At 43.7% G+C, this 18025-nt stretch overlaps 2 protein-coding genes across 3 annotated transcripts; one reads left to right on the forward strand and one right to left on the reverse strand.

Annotated features, from left to right (window-relative positions):
* Positions 1-1211: 1211 nt before the first annotated feature.
* Positions 1212-16092, reverse strand: bag6 (BCL2 associated athanogene 6). 2 transcript variants are annotated; one of them, XM_071529958.1, is made up of 25 exons: positions 15993-16092; positions 15408-15495; positions 15184-15301; positions 14543-14760; positions 14342-14413; positions 14131-14253; positions 13808-14004; positions 13084-13213; positions 12536-12736; positions 12027-12249; positions 11630-11680; positions 10990-11342; positions 10788-10860; positions 10198-10547; positions 9336-9597; positions 8529-8698; positions 7623-7676; positions 7180-7288; positions 6712-6836; positions 5993-6127; positions 5241-5297; positions 4903-5127; positions 3452-3559; positions 3200-3346; positions 1213-2427 (listed from the first exon to the last, which is right to left on the reverse strand). In XM_071529958.1, exons 2-25 carry the CDS (start codon positions 15486-15488, stop codon positions 2332-2334), a joined length of 3678 nt encoding a protein of 1225 aa, XP_071386059.1. In that variant the 5' UTR covers positions 15489-15495; positions 15993-16092; the 3' UTR covers positions 1213-2331. The 2 variants fall into 2 exon arrangements, with proteins under 2 accessions (XP_071386060.1, XP_071386059.1); XM_071529959.1 differs by lacking the exon at positions 15993-16092 and having other exon boundaries at positions 1212-2427; positions 15408-15491.
* Positions 16093-16186: 94 nt separating this feature from the next.
* On the forward strand, positions 16187-17940 carry glrx3 (glutaredoxin 3). The gene is given in 2 exon segments (XM_071529977.1): positions 16187-16799; positions 16802-17940. Coding segments are annotated over 2 exon segments (975 nt in total). The 5' UTR covers positions 16187-16204; the 3' UTR covers positions 17182-17940.
* Positions 17941-18025: the final 85 nt, after the last annotated feature.

Here is an 18025-nt window from a genome sequence, read left to right on the forward strand (position 1 = left end):
ACCAATAAAAGGACAAGGACAAAACCAATAAAAATGAGAGACTAAAAGTTAGGGCCACCTTTACTCCTCTCTGCGGCCTAAAAACCATGCCAAGCATGGGTAAAACCTACTGAATTTTCTGTGTATGAAATGCACTATATAAAAAAGCTGACTTGCCTTACCACAAAAGTTTTTTTGACCATATCACCCTGCCCAAATAAAGGACACAAGCACTAGAACGTCTTCACAGCACTTGCTGTGTGAGGAGGGCTAAGAAAATCATAAAAGACATTACACACCCGGGACACCATCTGTTTAAGCTCCTCCCATCAGGCAAGCGCTTCAGATTAATCCACACACGCACAAACAGACTGAAAAACAGCTTCTTCCCAAAAGCTGTGGCACTACTGAACTCAGACATCTCCTCAGTCGGACAAGACTGATGTGCTGCCATCATTGGAGCACGTGCAATATTTACTCACATGTCACTTTAAGCCACTGATCATTGCTGCTGCTGTTTTTGCACCCTTGTTAGTTGTAGTTGTATTTTATTGCTAATTGTATTTTATTGCTTATAGCTTGTATATAACTTAGATTCTGTACTTTTTATGCTGATATTTTATATTTCTTATTTATTGTTTGTAAATGGGAAGTCTTTGTATATATGCGAATGTTTAATTCAATGCACCATTTCAGGTTGACGCAATTGCAATTTTGTTGTGCTTGCACAATGACAATAAAGTTCTTGAATCTCTGAATCTATCTGTTAAATGTCTTTACCAGTCAAGCCTCTCCTATACGCCTGCATGCCCTACATGTTTGTACTAAACAGACTGTGTGTACCAGACAAAGGCTGACTTTGGGAGGTTAGCTTCTAGCTCTAGAAGTGAAATATCAATGTCAAATACTATGAAATGTGTAAAACTTTTTCTTGAAATTAAAACAACACAATTGAATCAATTCAATTGTGTTAAAAAACAGGGATACTGTACTGGACTGTACTTTCTACAGGGATACTGTACTGATTCCAGAGTGGGATTTTAACTAAGTTTAAGTTGAGTAAATATTATATTTAACGTATTTAATCAGGCTAGTCCCACTGGGACATGATAGACAATCTAAGAACAAATTAAATGAGAGAAAATGAGAAGATAGTGGCAAAGAAACAGATTTACTTGAATCTCTGTTATTACAATTGGGTGTTATACAGGAGGGCGTTTTGAGAGCTTGATCAGTTTTAAAAATACATTTTCACTGCACTGAAAAATTACTCAGAATTACCCAGAACATAAATTGACAAATGCTTAGAATTAATAACAAATTTTATTAGCAAGGGTTAGGGTTGGCAAAATGACTAATGTCTAGCTTCAAACAGCATTCCTGGAAGATAATTGTACTCTTGGGACCAGATTTATTCAATACTAAATCTATAACATGAACCATTTACTCCATTTCAGTGTTTACAATTTTTCTCCTTAAAATACATGGCAGTGCTGTAAATGCCTGAAGTTACTAAGGTTAAATTTGAAGAGATTTGGTTGGTGTTCAGTATGATTTATGCTCACATGCAATATGACACATATCACTTTATAGCTGAAGATGATTCTTCCCAAATCCTGCAATATGTGAAATGGCAGAGGCTTCACAATTACATAAAATATAGTCATGTTTTTCCATATTTTTACTGACATTATGTGCAATTCTTAAACTTCAAGAAAGCTGGGAAAGAAATGACCAGATACATTTTTCATGGGTTTCCAAACCAACCCTTCCAAATTCACCCAGAGAGCAACATTTACCCCACATGTACATGATAAAGGAGTACTCTCTTGTGTATCAAGATTTTTATTAAGCTTACTGTACATTCATGTACCAAACAGCATTTTCATCACATGAAAGTATACTCTTGAACTTGAAAGTATCAAGAGAGGAAGGCAAAAATCCACTAAATGATGATAATCCAGGTTCAATATTAACATGGCAACACAAGGATAAGAAGGCGAAAGAAACAAGGACTGTAAATGGACGTTGTACGAATGTATCCATAAAGAAATAAGGTGACCAGATTTAGTGAAACTTAAATCTGATTTAATACCTTTTATTAAGGAACATTCTCTCAGCAAAGGTTGGACCAAAATAAACACAAAGCAATAAATAGGCACTAGGAAAAGTAGTCACATAGTAGCCAGAGGCAATTAGTCAAGAGAGGTGCTAATTGTTCAAAACGGTGTAGAGACAGTTTTGGGGGTGAAGCTGCATTGAGTGGTAGTCAAACAAGATCCAAAGAAATGAATATGAGGGTGACAAGGGCTCGAGTGCTTGCAGGTTAGTTATGAGTTGTACTTGATCAGGTTACGAGTCTGACGAGAAGGCTCTGTGTGCGTTGGGGAACTGCTGGGAGCTGAAGTCTGGGTCTTCCCTCACTCGTTTCTTGATGTCTGCTTTAACCTGAAGGAGGAAAAACGCGGGATCATTATCACAGGATTATACAGCTGCTATGTCAGAGGGCAGCCTAGTGGTTCGAGGGACCATCTTGTGATCCCAAGTTTGATTACCATGACCACAAATGTCCATTCTGCTTAAATGTCCTTGATCAAGACACTGAATCCTTACCAGGTCCCTTTGGACCCCTACTATAGAGTGGAGGCAGGTGAAAAGATGAATTTGAATTTGAAGATGCATAGAGCACCACAAGAAATGCTGCATTCTTGAAAACAAGAGCGCTCACACTGCTGTAACAAAGTTGTTGATGAAGTTTGAGTTTCTGTAGGTGGCGCTGTCTGTCCAGCCATGGTGGCAATCGCTGCTCATGCTAACTACCCAGTTCTTCTTCTACTTATTCCAAACAAACACAGCACAGAACCAAAACAATCATGGAAGTGGAGCATTTTTCTTTCCACACTTATGTATTCATTTTTCCCTTCTCTTGCATTCAACTCTTATTGGCGGTCTCCCTTTCAGTTTGAGTCATTGATTAGCTCACACTACAGGAATATGTCAAGACTTGCCCAGATCCAAGTCAGATGGTCTTGACTGGATTGGAAGGCAAGACATTTAAATCCTGCACCCTCATACACTACAAGACCATCTATTGCGACTGCCTCAAACTCGGCCCGATCTTGAAAATCAGTTGTGATGGCCAAATCATGGCAACAATTGGCCTGATTGTTGTATAGTGCGTCCCCAGTCTTGGGCTGAAGCACATTTCAGATCCAGCTACCTGTTCTGCGTAGGCCTCCTGGAGCTCCTGGTTCTCCAGCTCCTCCTGCAACCGGTCTGCAGTGGTGATGGGCTTCACTCCTGCCGTCCTGGCTGCCTGGCTCACTGCATCAGAGAGTGAGAGGAGGGTTCCACCCCCCTGTCCTGTCTGAAACACACACACACACACACACATTTTGAAGCAAGTAAGACGGATAAGGACAGATGACACTCAAAGCCAATGAGTAAGGAAGTTTCCACCAGATCCAATTACCTTCCTGCGTTTGGCAGGCATCCCATGCAAATAGGCGTCAGACATTGGAGGCTGAGCCTTCATCTTCCTCTGGGTGATCAGATCACACCTGATGATGGGCACCCATTCCTACCACATAGAGACAAACAGGGAAGATAAGGATCATGGGTCACCTTGGGTAAGGCTTTACATTCATTTTTAGTACCATTACACAGTGCTAGTGAGGTGGAAATAGTCAGGCTTATAAAGATCTCGAAGTTGAAGTTCCTAGTCCCTTCTGTTTAAGGTGATAATTTGCAAGCTGTTTTTTATTCTGGTGACATCTTTGGTGCTCAGCGCTCATTGCTGTGGTGTTTCTGCACTGCACTTCTCACAGATCACCTGTCAATCAAACAGTGTGTCCAGTACTGTGACGTCTCTTCCCTTGGATTTTCTGTTGATGAAGTATGAGTTTCTGTAGGTGGCGCTATTTCTTTGTCTGTTCAGCCATGGCGGCTATCACTGCCAATGCCAACTACCCAGTTCTTCTGTTTATTCCAAACAAATTGCTGTTGCTGCTTCCGGTAATGTAATATGCAGCACTTCCTGTGTGCGCTGGAGGATTTTTCCCATTGATGTGGCAGGTGCTTGAAAAAATTACCAGTATAGAAATCATGTGTAGAGTGATGCTTCCTTGTAGAATCAATGGACGCTTGTGGTTTGAGATAAGATGAGAAAACAAGTGTGATTTCCAGGTATTGTGAAGCAACAAAGTAGGTTACTTTCGGTGGGCTACTTTCATTCTTTGTAATCCCATGAAATGTTTGTCAAACATTGTTTTAGTGTTTGAAAAGCCAGCAATGTCTAATAGCCCACAAAAATTGAAACTTTATTTTCTTCCCTGGCGTGAAATCAATTACTTAAATTTTTTTTCACACTCATTTTTATGGAGAATTAGTTTTGACACAACACTGGGAAATGGCTTCCTGACAACAGGTGTTTAGAATAGAAAATATAAAAGGTTTTGTGAACTGTGTTCAATTGCTACTGTGTTGTATCAGTGATAGAGAATAGAATATCACGCGTTATTACTTTACTTTGCAGGAGGAAGACAAAGAGCATATAGGGTGAACAATGAATAAGAACCCACCCACTTTCCCCACCCACATGAAATTAACTCATGTGGGTGGGGAAAATGGGTGGGTGAGAAATGAGAAACTCGCCCCCTTCAACAACTACTGATGAGGCATTCATGAGCAAGGCATTTAACCCAAATTATTTTAGTGTAGCTGCTTAGTCACCAACAACAGAAGACTCCGGTGAAAGACTGGGCAGCTCCCAGGTGTGAATGTGTGTAAATGTATGAAATGTGAAGCAGGGTTGTGCTAAAAAATAAAAAAAAGCATGTGTGGTGAACAATACCCTTCCCTGGATACATAAATAAAAGATAAAGGTTTAAATTAAGACAGTAAAGAAGCTGCGGGGGCTCTTACAGGAGGAACAGCAGCTGCCCAGGCCTCTGATTCTCCAGCAGACTCCTCACTTCCTCCCTCAGCTCCCGCCGCTGCCATGGCGCCACCTAATGGTGCGGCTCCTCCTGAAGCTCCCATTTCTCCCGGCAACACCCTTGTTTCCCGTGACGACGCCCTCGTCTCCCGTGACGCCGACATGGCCTCCTCGGCTGTGGTGGCGGCAGCTGGTGAGTGGGTGTCCTCAATCTTGGAAGTGGAGGAGAGCGAAATGAGGGAACTAAAAACAAAAAGTAGCACCTAGGGCAAATATATCAAACTAAGTTCATCTTAAAAGGACATTAAAGATGCACCATACTTACCGTTACACTTTGTGCCCGTTCAGGCTCTTGTGTGCCACTTGCAGAAGACTGCTCTCTCTGTGAAAGAATGTCATCCAATATTTATTAGCCATTTCAGACGAGTTGTCCAATGTAACAAGATATGCAACAGCCATCAGACACTTATGATAAGAGGGCCTGCTTTCTCTGTTTGTAACCTGTGATGAGTGCGTGTGTTCGGTTCTACAGAAAACCGATAAAATGCAAAAACTCAAATCAAATTCAGGAAATAAAACCAAAATATGAATATTGGAGGAAAAAAATTGGGGAAAAACAAAGGATTTGAAAAACTATGAGTGTGACTGCTCATAGCTAAATGCCTAAAATGTAAACAGGGCTCCCACACTCACTTGGACATCAAATTCAAGGACTTTTCAATTACTTTCAAGATCTTGTTTGGTGAAATTTAAGGACTCAAAATTGGCATGACATTTTTTACTCATGATTTAGTCAAGTCAAGAAATCCTGGTGAAATCCAAATCCAAAAATCCCCATCACAGGGTTTTCCTCAGGATGTGAAATGTTGATGCTAGGACAGAGAGCAATCCAGAGAGCTGAAGCATATTGATGATGATTGATGCTATATTTTAATTTGACAAAAATCAAGTACATCCATTCCTTTTTTTAAAACTTTCAAGGCCTCATTTTATTTTTTTCCAATCCACAAACTTTCAAGGATGTTCGAGGCCCATGGGAACCCTGTGTAAATGTATATGCTAGTGTGTGTCCATTACCTGTGTGTGGACTATGTAGGTCTGGATCTGCTCCTGTGTGACGGGGATGTGCTCCAGAATGACCTGCAGCCTCATCGTCATCATGCTGGTCATCCAGTTGACCAGGCTGGGGCTCATGTCGCTCGACATCCTCCGCTGAAACCACAAAAGAGAGGGAAAATTTTGTTTTTACATTTTTATTCCTTTATAGCTTTGTCATTTTAGCGGCAACATCCCTCTCTTAATTCTCAAAATATACCCTTCTATGTAGCTCTCATTTCTTTTCGTCTCTCTTACATGATCATTCTAGGATCACAAAAAACATTGTCATGACACAATGTTTCTGACCATGGCTTGTAATGTGGTGAAATGTTTGTCAACAAATGTTGTAAATCAAGTTCAGTGGCATGGGTGTAGATCTCATCTCCAAGCCATTTGTACTTTAGACACTTAGCTGATGTCTAATCCAGAGAAACCCACCTCTGACTAACTGGCTGTAAACCAAACAGATTAGCGATTTGTTTCTGCCCCAACTTGTCACTTCAGCTATGCAATGTTAAATTTGAATATAATGTGATTTTAAATTGATACTGCATGAAAAAGAGGGCTACAGAGTAAGCAGGTGAATGAAGAGCGGGCATAGAAAGAATGAACAGTGACAGAAGAGAGTGACTAAGAGAGAGAGGGGAATACAAGCAGAATGAAACTGAGTGAATCACTGAGAGACTGTGTGTACTGACTATGCGGTGGTTGATGACTGCGGTGAGGGCGCCTTGGTCTCCTCTCAGGCAGTGCAGGTTGAGGGCCAGACACTCAAACAGCGCTTGGTTGCACATCTGTAGCAACCGGGGCCCGAATGATTCATCTGGGTAGGACAAACATCGATACAAAATAAATAACTACATTCATTCATTCCTTTACATTAAAGAAAAGTATCACAATTGCTACACAACTCCTAACAAATTTAAATGTAGCCAATTCACCTCACAAAGCACATATGCAGCAGTGGCAGTGTTCAGGAATAGTACTTTTTATTCTAATAAATAATTCAAATAGGATTACTTCTAGTGCTGCAACCTGCACTTGAACACAAACGAGGGCAGACGTGGAACTAAAACATAACGCCAATCCCCACAGCTACGAATGGTTATACTTTTAGACCAAGACCACATGATGCAATTGATTCAAACTGTGTTTCTTTTGTTTACCAGTGCAGCGCAGAATGTGTGTGGCGATGCATGTCAGCTGCTGTCTGAAGAAGGACATGTTTGTCTGGGTGACGTCAACCCCCTCCAACACCGTGACTGAGGACTCTCTCTGTGGGAGATGAAGTAGGGAGTGATTTAAAAGTTTCACAGGTAGCGCTGAATTACAATATCTAATAGGTGAATTATCGGGCAATATCTAAACTTGCTGCAAAATATGTACAGTAGCTGCCCGCCACACGCTGAGGGAATGTGTGTATATGTGTTTGCTTGTGTTTAATCTAAGCTGAGATGCATTGGTTATGTGTTTTGCATAAAAGCTAACTAAGAATGATCTTCTTATCTATGTCAAATATTTTTGAACTGAACATGTTGTGGTGGCATGTAATCACACTGTTCACACTGTTGCATTATCAAAGGAGGATGGGCAGACTTTAAGGACTCACAAAGCTCTCAGTGATGTACACCTCCAGTTCGTTGACGAGACTCTCAGCAGCAGCCTGGGGCCAGAAAACAGCAGACATGATGGAGAGAGAAAACAGAAAGAAAGAAACAGATACAGGAAGAGGAAAGAAGAAAATGCAACAGTTAGTCAGACCTGATATTAAAAGGACAAATCCACCCATGGATACTCTCACACTGTTGTGATGATGTTCGATGCATTCCAGGATATTTTTGTATTATTTATTATTATTTTGAGTTTAAATGTTATTTATTTTTTGGTGTACCAATTTTCCCTCAACCTGCCTCATCTACTTCTACTTCAGTTAGCTATTTCCTACATTTCCCAGAATGACTTTCTACAAACCTCAGAGAATCGGCGTGAACTTGTTACATTCACTTGTGGGGTTTTCCGGTTGGAAAAAAAAAAGTGAGTCACACCCCTTACTCAAAATGCAACACATCTTATGGCTGCATTGCATTCTGGTCTATTGAGGCTGCTGTCGGTGGAGAAATTTGTATCTCTGCTTCTTCTACAATGGATTTCTCTGTGTATGATGGTTGACCATCGGTGCAAAATGGTGAGTCTAGAAAGAAATTGATTCTGAGGGACTTGCAACAAAACCTGGTGTTTACAGTTGATGTTTTAGATTAATCATACCTACCAAACTCTATTGTAGCTGCGCTGGAAACATCAGTGTGACATCATGTCAACTATGTTTGGCCAGTTATCCATGAGAATAAGAAAAATACACCACCAAACAACAACATGGGCTCAAAACTGCAAGGTACATCACATCAAGAGCTGCTTTTAAACAATGTTAGTGTCTTAGGGTTAATTTTTCATTCACAGTAACCAACAACATGTAAAGGAGCAGCCATTTCTACTCCAGAAGCTGAGTGGTACTGACAGTGATGTTCTGGTCAGTGGGCTCTCTGCCGTTGAGGTAGTTCTGGGTGAAGAACTGGGCCAGCTGGGGCTGGATGCGGCCCAGGGGCTGGTGCTGGCCGTGGAGGAGCAACACCAGGTCTGACATGGTGAATGTCTGACACACCAGTGTCAGTAACTCTCCAAAAAACCCTGGGAAGGAGGGGACAGTACAGTATAACTACAATACAATGGACTACTACACTACATTGATAGATGGGTAATCAAGACAGCAAAAGAGAGGAAACAAAATGGTCAAAATAATGTCCAGAATTTAAACCCGAGCCAAGTATCATTTGCAAATCCTTCTTTGCCGTTGTTTTAATCTGCTTGGAATAGCAGATGGGTGGGTTTTCCAGTAAACACCAACTATCTAGTTTCTAAGCATTACAAATGCAAATTATTTGTAAATATTGTTTGTCTTTTAAAGCTTTTATAGTACAATAGGTACAGTTTTTTTCTTTACCAAAACCAAGTGGTATCATGACAGAGTTTCAGACAGGGACCGACAGTTTCAGAGAGATAGGAGAAAGAATGAGGAACTGAACTGGTAGCTTTCAGATACCAGGAGAACAACAGATATCTGAAAGCTCAATCGAGATTGAAAAGCAAAGAAAGAGGAGAATATGAAAATGAAATAAAAAGTAGCAACTATCGATAACTAAAAACAGAAGAGGGAAATGGGACAAAATAAAGAACAATAGTTTTATGATACGCTCCTCGACTGACATACAAAATAGACTGCTACCCGTGGCTGCTGTGCTGAAATTAACGGATGTATGTTATTTACCAGTAGGATCCTCGGGGCTGATGAAGATGTTGGTGGTCTGGGAGAGCCTCTGCATGAACTGGGCGATGCTCTCCGTGTCGTTCTGGGCCTGGCCAAGTGAGCCCATCATGGTGGTTAGGACGCCCCGAACGATGCCTGTGAACAGCTCTGGGTTGAGGGCCTCGGCTGCCGTGGGGGCGTTGGGAGTGGGGGTGGTCCCTGCGGGGGGAGCAGGAGTGGTGCCAGAGGGAGGAGGGGGCGGGGGGAAGACGGGCTGGGAGGCCTAGAAATGAAATGGGTACAAACAATCAGGATGTGTTCATAATATTCTGCTTTTTTCAAAATGTCAGCAGCATTTTTCTAAACATTAAAAGGCAATGGGGAGAATTTACAAGGCGGCCAGACAGCAGACGCTTTGGAAAGCCACAAGGAAGAGGTAGGGTTTCAAAGTACGTAAGCAGCTGACAGTTAATGACAACAAAAACAACAACCAGAATGAAAACAGAAAGAGTAGAAAAGTTGGTGTTACTCTGATCATAGAGAGTCGCTATGGGAGCCCATTGGCTGTCTTGCGAGAGTTTCTATTAAGTGTTTGAGGGTTGCACCAAGTACTGTTTTCTACAAAAAAATGTGTTAACACTTTACTTGTTGTTTGATTGTTTCAAAAGAATCAAAGTTACCATCTACATTTTGCAAACAAAAATTGACATCTTTCCACTGACAAAATCATCACACATGGTCTGAGTACAGGTCTACCTTCTTAGTAAATAAAGAAATCATATGCAAAAAATGCACAAACTGTATGCAAACTCATATACAACTTGTATGCAAACTCAAGCAAGTTTGCTCATTCAGAAGTTAAGTTTGACGTTGAGCAACTGACCTGCTGCATGAAGTCGGTCACTCCCTGGATGAAGGCTGGGACACCAGATGTGGTGACAGTGATGGACGGAGCCCCAATAGGCCCCACACCGGCCATGCCCCCCACCCCGGCCCCCCCCAGGAGAGAGCCCAGGAGCTGGCTGAGGTCGGGGGGCATCCCCTGGGCTTGGGGCTGGCTGGGGGCAGACTCAGGTTGGCCTGGTGGAGCAGCAGTGTCTGCAGCAGGCGGGGGTGATGGGCCCGAGGTGGAGAAGGAAAAGGAGGAGGAAGAAGAGGAGGATGAGGAGGAGGAGGAGGTGGAGGTGGAGGTGGAGGTGGTGTGAGAAGAGGAGGAGGTGGCTGTTTGACCAGCTGTGAAAATAAAGAAAAGGGCTTGACATAATAGAGGTGAAAAACTCAAGAGTTTCATCCTTGGCTAATTTAAGCTAATTTGGCTAAGTTTTTTCTTATGATTAAATTTTTTGGATTCAAACCTCTACTGTCTCACAAGACATGACTTTGTTTCCAATGCAAGCTTTAAAAAGCTACTATAATTACAGTGAACTGTTGCTAATGGAGCCCAAAACCAAGTCCAAGGACGGACCAGCTTACCCATCTGTCCTGGCAGCAGAAGCTGTCCAACCAGTCCACTAATCATCTGGTTGAGGGCGGCAGGGTTGAAAGGCTGTGGAGTAAAGATTCAGAAGATTAGTCTTAAATGTTGATTATACAGATCATCAGCCTGAAAAAAGCTTAACCAACAAGGCACCAAATCAAAAAACATAATTTCCATCCCCACAGACGCTATTCGCACCTGTCCTGGCTGCTGGCCTGGCATGGCTGCCCTCACGTTGATGGTGGCTCCCCGGGTGCCGAAGGCTGGAGGGGGCATGCCGGGTGCAAAGGCCGGGCGGGTGAACACCACCCGGGCCTGGGGCTGGGGGCCAGTATGGGGAGGTGGAGGTGGGGCAGTAGGGGTGGTAGTGGGTGTGTTAGGACCTGTGGTGGCAGTAGAGGAGGTGGCTGTGGAGGTGTAGCCAGGGGGGGTGGGCTGGGGTGGGACTGGTTGGCCGGTGGCAGCAGCGGTGGCGGCGCTTGTGGCCACGGCAGCAGCGTATTGGCTGATCTGCTGCATGAGATTCCGCATAAAGTCTGGGGGGAGGGTGCCTGAAGGGGAAACAGATAGCAGTGACTTACAACAGCATGATTTACTTAATCTACTGCTGTTGTCAGTGGAAAACAAGTTTTTTCAGTTTTAAGTTTTTCAGGAGTTAAGAAAAGGATAGTTGGTTTCTCATCCATGCCCACATATTTTCTAAATTAAATAATAAAACAAATTTGCAAATTTGGAGTTATGAGAGTGCCATGTAAAATGTAGTATGACAAGTGCAATGCAATATTAACTGTGAGTGGTAGACAGTGGTGTAGTGGTAGACTGTAACAAAACAACTGACCTGGCTGTCCAGGAACCTGCTGTCCGGCTGTTTGAGGGTTAGCACCAGGGCCTGCAAACAAAACAAACACACAAAAACAATTTGAACTCCCCTAAACAATCCTAAACAGCATTTGGCGGTGTATTACTCTCCATAGAATTCCATGTGCAATAACAGAGTCATAATTCAACGAGCATGAAAACAAAATCGGGTTATCGGATTATAAATCAGACAAGTTCCAAGCCTGTTTCACTCTTCGAATCACTGCAAAAAAGCTTTTGGCAGCAGTGCATAACGGATGTAGCGTTGTAGTAAGAGCAATCATTTAACTCTGATGTGCTGCCGCGCGGCAATCTGACGCACAAACAGCTTTGGTGTAGTGGAGCATTCAATCAGTGGCGGGTAGGGGACAACACACCGTCCGTGTTCATCTGCATCATGACCACCGGAACTGCCTGGTGGCTGATCCTGATGACCCGGGGGCCAGTCTGTCCCTGTCCAGCCTGCTGATTGGACGGGGGAGTCTGTGGGGGGGAGGTCTGTCCCTGACCTGCCTGCTCCGGCTGGCTGGCCGCCTGGGTGGGCGGGGCTTGTCCCTCGCTGCTGTTAGCCGCCATATTCACAGTGGCACCCAGGTTCATCTGTGGGTGAAGATGCAAGTACAGTCAGTCAGTTTGGTTCAGTTAAATCAAATTTCACAGAAAGAACAATTACAAATTAATACATAAAAATACAAAACTGATTCTTCACTATTATAGGCTATTAGAGGATAACAATGCTGTAATTTTTACTATTTGCATTATTGCCCATGAAATGTCTAAACCCATCAATATATTTTCTACAGTCAGGAGCTACTACTGTCATGTTCGTAATAATAATGATAGGAAAATATTAATTATCAACTAGAATGGGCTTGTATTCACTTACATGCAGTGGGATGTGGTGGTGCACAGCTCCAGGCAGAGTCACTGGGGAGGTATAGTGGGACATGGGCCGGACTACATGCAGGTGGCGGGGGGCGGGGCTCAGCAGGTTGCATCGCAGGTCACTGAGTGCCACCAGGGCGTTACCTAGGAGACGGAGGGACTCCCCCACCAGGTTGAGAATGCGCTGGTCCTCTTCTCTCTCCTATTGTGGAAATGGAAACCTGCTTCAGCAACTTTCTGAGTAATAACTGTATTATCTACTTTAACACCCAGTTTTACTTTGAACAAAAAAAGAAAAAAAAGATGGAAGTCCTATTCTGACAAAATTTTTGCTATGATAGTAAAACTTACGACTGATTAATATTGAAGTTATTGCTGTCTTGAGCACTACTAAAATAATTGACGATGTAATCATCTGAATTTTCAAAATATTGAACAATGAACTTTTTTTCCCCCACAATGGATATATGGCTACCTGACTGAAAGCCTCCATTTTTGAGATATACTAAAGGTCAACAGTACATGTGTATTATTCAGGATAAAACTTACAGTATTATTGTATTCTGCAGTGGTGGCAGTCTCCAGGATGGTGTGAGCTCTCTGGATGAAGGGCTGCAGCCTCTCCTCCACCCTCCTCAGCTCAGACAACATCTCCACCAGCTCAGCTGGGCTGGGATGACTGGAAGAGGGGAAAAAAGAAAAAAGTTGATCAGAATCAAATACAACAAATGTTCAACAATTTGCCTAGATGACAGTGGTGCAGAAACATATTGCCAAAAATAATGCCCACAGTTCACAGTATACTGAAACACATTGTACAAGGACAGCGAGACATCCTATACAGAGCAAGATGTGCTGTGGGCAGCAGACTACGCATATCACTTTACACATTCGTTCTGATAAAAACAAAAAGGAACTGACTGCTGTCGATACAAACAGCAGCCCCAATGATCTGCTTTATGTTTTAATTTTGCCCAGTCTTGGAATGATCTTGCTCGATTCTCTACAAAAACTACAAAAATCCTTAAGCTAGAGTGGCAAGTTAACCATCAAAAAAAAAATATCGGGGACAGGAAATAATTAAAGATGTTAATATAACAATGACTCACAGGGCTAAAGCAGTGAACACAATCTATGGGACAATAATACATTTACGGAAAATGTTACATAATTAAAATTTCTTGATATAATTTGGAATAGAAAAAAAATCAAAGTTGCTTGTGCAAATCCTCAGCTATATGCTGCATCCAGTGAGATGCAAATGTTGTCTTACTTGGGTCCAGCTTGGGTTGTTGGTCCCTCAGATTGGGCAGAAGAGGTGGGGGGAGGTGGGGGAGTGGATGGCGGTGGGGAGGTGTCCATGGGCTGGGCAGAGGGGGAGGGAGTGGAGCTGGTGGAAGAAGAGGAGGGAGGAGGGGGAGCAGCAGCTGGAGTCGACTCTGGCTGGGCAGATGCGTCACTTGGTTGGCCCTGGAGGCAGACACAAGAGACAAGGTAGCAGACAAGTTTGTTACTCTAAAACTGTGTGAATGATGAGGCAGCGATTCCTCGGGCGCTTTGCTGGTGAAGTCGTGCTGTTCAAGTTTGAGCTCTCACCTCCATTCTCTGGATGAGATCATTGGTGTCCCTCAGCAGGTTCTCAGCCAGCAGCAGCCTCAGTCTGGGCTCGCTCTGCACTGATTGGTCCATATCGATGTGTACATTCATGGACCCATTGCTCTGAAAAAGTAAGAAGACAGTGAGGATTAGCAAGGCGCAGGCTAATGTTATGTGTGGTTGTATGCAGTCAGCAGGCACGGTGTCTTACCCCAGTGCTGGTTGTGACTCTGGCATTCCTGGCATTCTCTCCCAAGCCTGACATCATCTGCTGAACTGACATCTGAATGGGAATTTTAAAAAAAAAACATCTTTAATGTGCCTTTGCCAACAGTGGTCATCACACAAAAACAAACCTTCTGTAGGTCATCCATGTGAACATGAAATGAAACACGACACACAATAGCTCTACCTGTATCTGCTGGGGGTCCATGATGTTGACGGGCAGGTTGAAGGTGCCCAGCATGACGTAGCTGTTGGCATTGCGGTCGTGTGGAGGCACTTGGGAGGTTCCCTGGGAGGTGGAGGAGGAGGCCCCGCTGTCGGCTGAGGCGCCTCCTGACCCTGAGCCAGGCTGGGAGGGCGGAGGGGGTGCCCGCTCCACAAGGTGGATCACCTTACCATCCACATCTAGGACAACAATAGAGAAATACATAAATCTGTGTTTCCATCAGTAGATCTGCAGTTACTGCATTATTGTGAAATAGCTCTACCAATGGATGCCATGCTACATGTTCTATATGAGTCAAATAATGTCCAATTACTAGTGTGGGCAGTACTATATCAAAAAGCACAGCAAGAAAATTAACACCACTGCTATAGGAAATGTTAAATTAAAATAACAGCATAACTCAAAAACAATTCCCTAAAACTCACCAACAAGTGTAGTCCTAATTAAGTTTTAAATTAAGTTAAGAATCGGTGTGTGTACATAATGATAGAATATCAAAGAAAACACGTTTTAGAAACACAACCTGCACTAGTATCATACCTGGAAACAAAACAGGGAAGAAAACAGTTCTGCATCGCTTTAATTGCCACTTCATTACTTACTGTAGTCTGCCAGAGTCCTTTCATCCTGCAGGACTCTACCCTGGTAGATAAGCCTCTGTTTGTCCACAGGGATCCCCACTGAAGGGGCGATGTGGTCCTTGAACTCTTTCACTGTCAACTAGGGGAAAAGCAGACAAGACAAGACAAGGCGTGACGAGCTAGCCTCTGACAAAGACTGACTGATAATTCACTCAACTAGCTGCAATAGGAATTGGAGAAATTACCTGACCCCGAACAGTGTAACTTCTGCTCTGGGAGTCTAATGTTTTGACTGTCACCTCTATGTCTGCAGTTTGTTCCTCCATCGTGTGCCTGTATCATAAAAAAAAAAGCAAAGTAAATACATGTCAGTAAACTGGTAATAGTAGGTGCTGAAAATTGTGAAAAATAGTTGCGTCACGCTGCTTGTATAAAAATCGGATAAGAAAGAATTAAGGTGACAGAGGCTGATCGGTTAGCTGATGTAAACTAACGTTAGCCGGTTAACGTTAAGTTAGCTAGCAACATTAATTAAAGTAAACTAGTTTTGGCCTACTGGGAAAGACAACGCCATTGAAAACGACAATTTAATTTCATGTTTTGAACAATGATACTTGAGAGATGAATGGTCAGCTACGTTACCGTTAGCCACCAGTGTCTGGCTAGCAGGACCTCCAAGTACTTGGAAACCTTTGTAACGACGCTAACTTAGATAGCTAGGAAGCTAAGCTAAACGTTACAACCAGCTCGTATTATCAGAGTCAACCAGACAGACACGGTTGATGCATTTTTTTTGGCACTAAAATCGTACTGTGTTGGTTAAGAGTTACCTTAAAAGTCAAACGATCCTTTCAACTTATCCAGTGTATGCAGCTGTTTCTTATCAAATGACATGCAAATGACTTCCTAGTACTAACAAGCTCTGGTACTTGCCAGAAGCTACCAGGCTCTGTGGGGATGTGACAGAGCGGATGTGACGTCTGGACGAAAACAGGAAGCATTCGATGATCTGTTGCGTGATCTCGTAGCTGCGCAGAGCAAAATGGCGAATCTCGTGGAAGCGACATCTCAGCAGCAGTTTGAAGACTTTTTAGCCAAAGCTGGAAAATGCCTGACTGTGGTTCACTTCCAGGCAGCGTGGGCTCCTCAGTGCGGCCAGATGAACGACGTGATGGCGGAGTTGGCCAAGGAGCACACGCACACCACCTTCGTCAAGTTGGAGGCAGAGGCGGTACCGGAGGTCTCAGAGAAGTATGAAATCGCCTCGGTCCCCACTTTCCTCTTCTTTAAGGGCGGGCAGAAGGTGGACCGGCTGGACGGGGCCCACGCTCCGGAGCTGACCAAGAAGGTGCAGCGCCTGGCGGTAGCGGGGGGTCCGGTCGGCGGGGAGAGCAGCCCCACGCAGGACCTGAACCAGCGGCTGAAGAAGCTGATCAACGCGGCGCCCTGCATGCTCTTCATGAAGGGATCCCCGCAGGAGCCGCGATGCGGGTTCAGCCGGCAGATCGTGGCGCTGCTGAAGGAGCACAGCATCCAGTTCAGTAGTTTCGACATCCTGTCCGACGATGGGGTCCGGCAGGGGCTGAAGACCTACTCCAACTGGCCCACCTACCCTCAGCTGTACGCTAATGGGGAGCTGCTGGGGGGCTGGACATAGTGAAGGAGCTGGCTGAGTCGGGAGAGCTGGAGAACACCTGTCCCAAGACTGTCACCTTGGAGCACCGGCTGAAGAGCATCATCAACCAGAGTCCAGTCATGCTGTTCATGAAGGGCAACAAGGAGGCAGCGAAATGTGGCTTCAGCAGGCAGATACTGGAGGTTTTGAACGGCACAGGGGTGGAGTATGACACGTTTGATATTCTGCAGGACGAAGAGGTGCGACAGGGTCTGAAGACTTACTCAAACTGGCCAACCTACCCTCAGCTGTACGTGAAGGGGGAACTGATTGGAGGTTTGGACATAGTCAAGGAGCTGAAGGAGAGTGGAGACCTGGCGTCGGTGCTGAGGGGGGAATCTTAGATGCACTCACCATGCCAACCAGACAGGGATCAAAAGGCCCAGACCGGCCTTCCTTCACTGATGTAACACTGTGCAAGGACCAGGAAGTGGAAGAATCAGTTATGAAAACAAAGAATATGTAATGAGCAAACTGTTCACTTAATGCCCATCCACTCACGCATTTGGATAGATTCACTTTCAATGTAAACTCAAACAACTAAAATGAAACTGCAATTGAGCAATGGAAATGGACATTTATTTTCAGTTAAAGTACTGAATAGTAGAGGTATTTTGGCACTTTTTTTTTTTCTTTTTAATTCTTGAAAATACATTCAGAAATGTTTAAACCGTGTCCATTAAACTGTCCATGAACTGTCCAGATTCCTACAAACGGTGAAGCCTCACCTGTCCAAACACTCTTCACATCGGTGACATCACTTCCTCCTTGCTGTCTGTCTCTGGGAAAACATTCAAGAATAGCTGACTGTGGTTAATATCGTCTCTCGTCATCTCTGCTTCACACAAAGTGTTCAGAACCATCCACCGACCAGCGGGTTTTGTTCTAGTGCCAACTGATCCGTCAGCTGACTCTTCATCTTCACCCTGTCCTGCTCCTGTCCACACTTCCCTCATCTAGAAGATAAAACAGCGGTGTCTCTTTCCATATTCAATAATTTATCTGGGTTAAGTACTTGGAACTAACGCTGTGCGGCACTTATTGATATACTTTGCTCATCCATAAGAGATTAAACAATAAAAAGTATCTTCAGATTTGGGTGTGTTGTCTTTGGTGTTACTTTTAATTGAATTAACTAGCTAATAAGAGTGAAATATTAGTTTGTAGATTCCATGGGCAGCTAAAAAT

This window comes from Centroberyx affinis, unplaced genomic scaffold, assembly GCF_046629955.1.
Source record: "Centroberyx affinis isolate AG114_WGS23_722 - 3 ecotype Tasmania unplaced genomic scaffold, CSIRO-AGI_Caff_v1 ptg001856l_1, whole genome shotgun sequence".
Lineage (NCBI taxonomy): Eukaryota > Metazoa > Chordata > Actinopteri > Beryciformes > Berycidae > Centroberyx > Centroberyx affinis.

Coding starts and splice junctions, on each gene's coding strand:
- bag6 (XM_071529959.1), bottom strand. CDS start 15,488: ATGGAGGAACAAACTGCAGACATAGAGGTGACAGTCAAAACATTAGAC. Junction 11,343..11,629: donor GCAGGTTCCTGGACAGCCAG/GTCAGTTGTTTT, acceptor TTTCCCCTTCAG/GCACCCTCCCCCCAGACTTT. Junction 6,837..7,179: donor ACACATTCTGCGCTGCACTG/GTAAACAAAAGA, acceptor TGTCCTACCCAG/ATGAATCATTCGGGCCCCGG.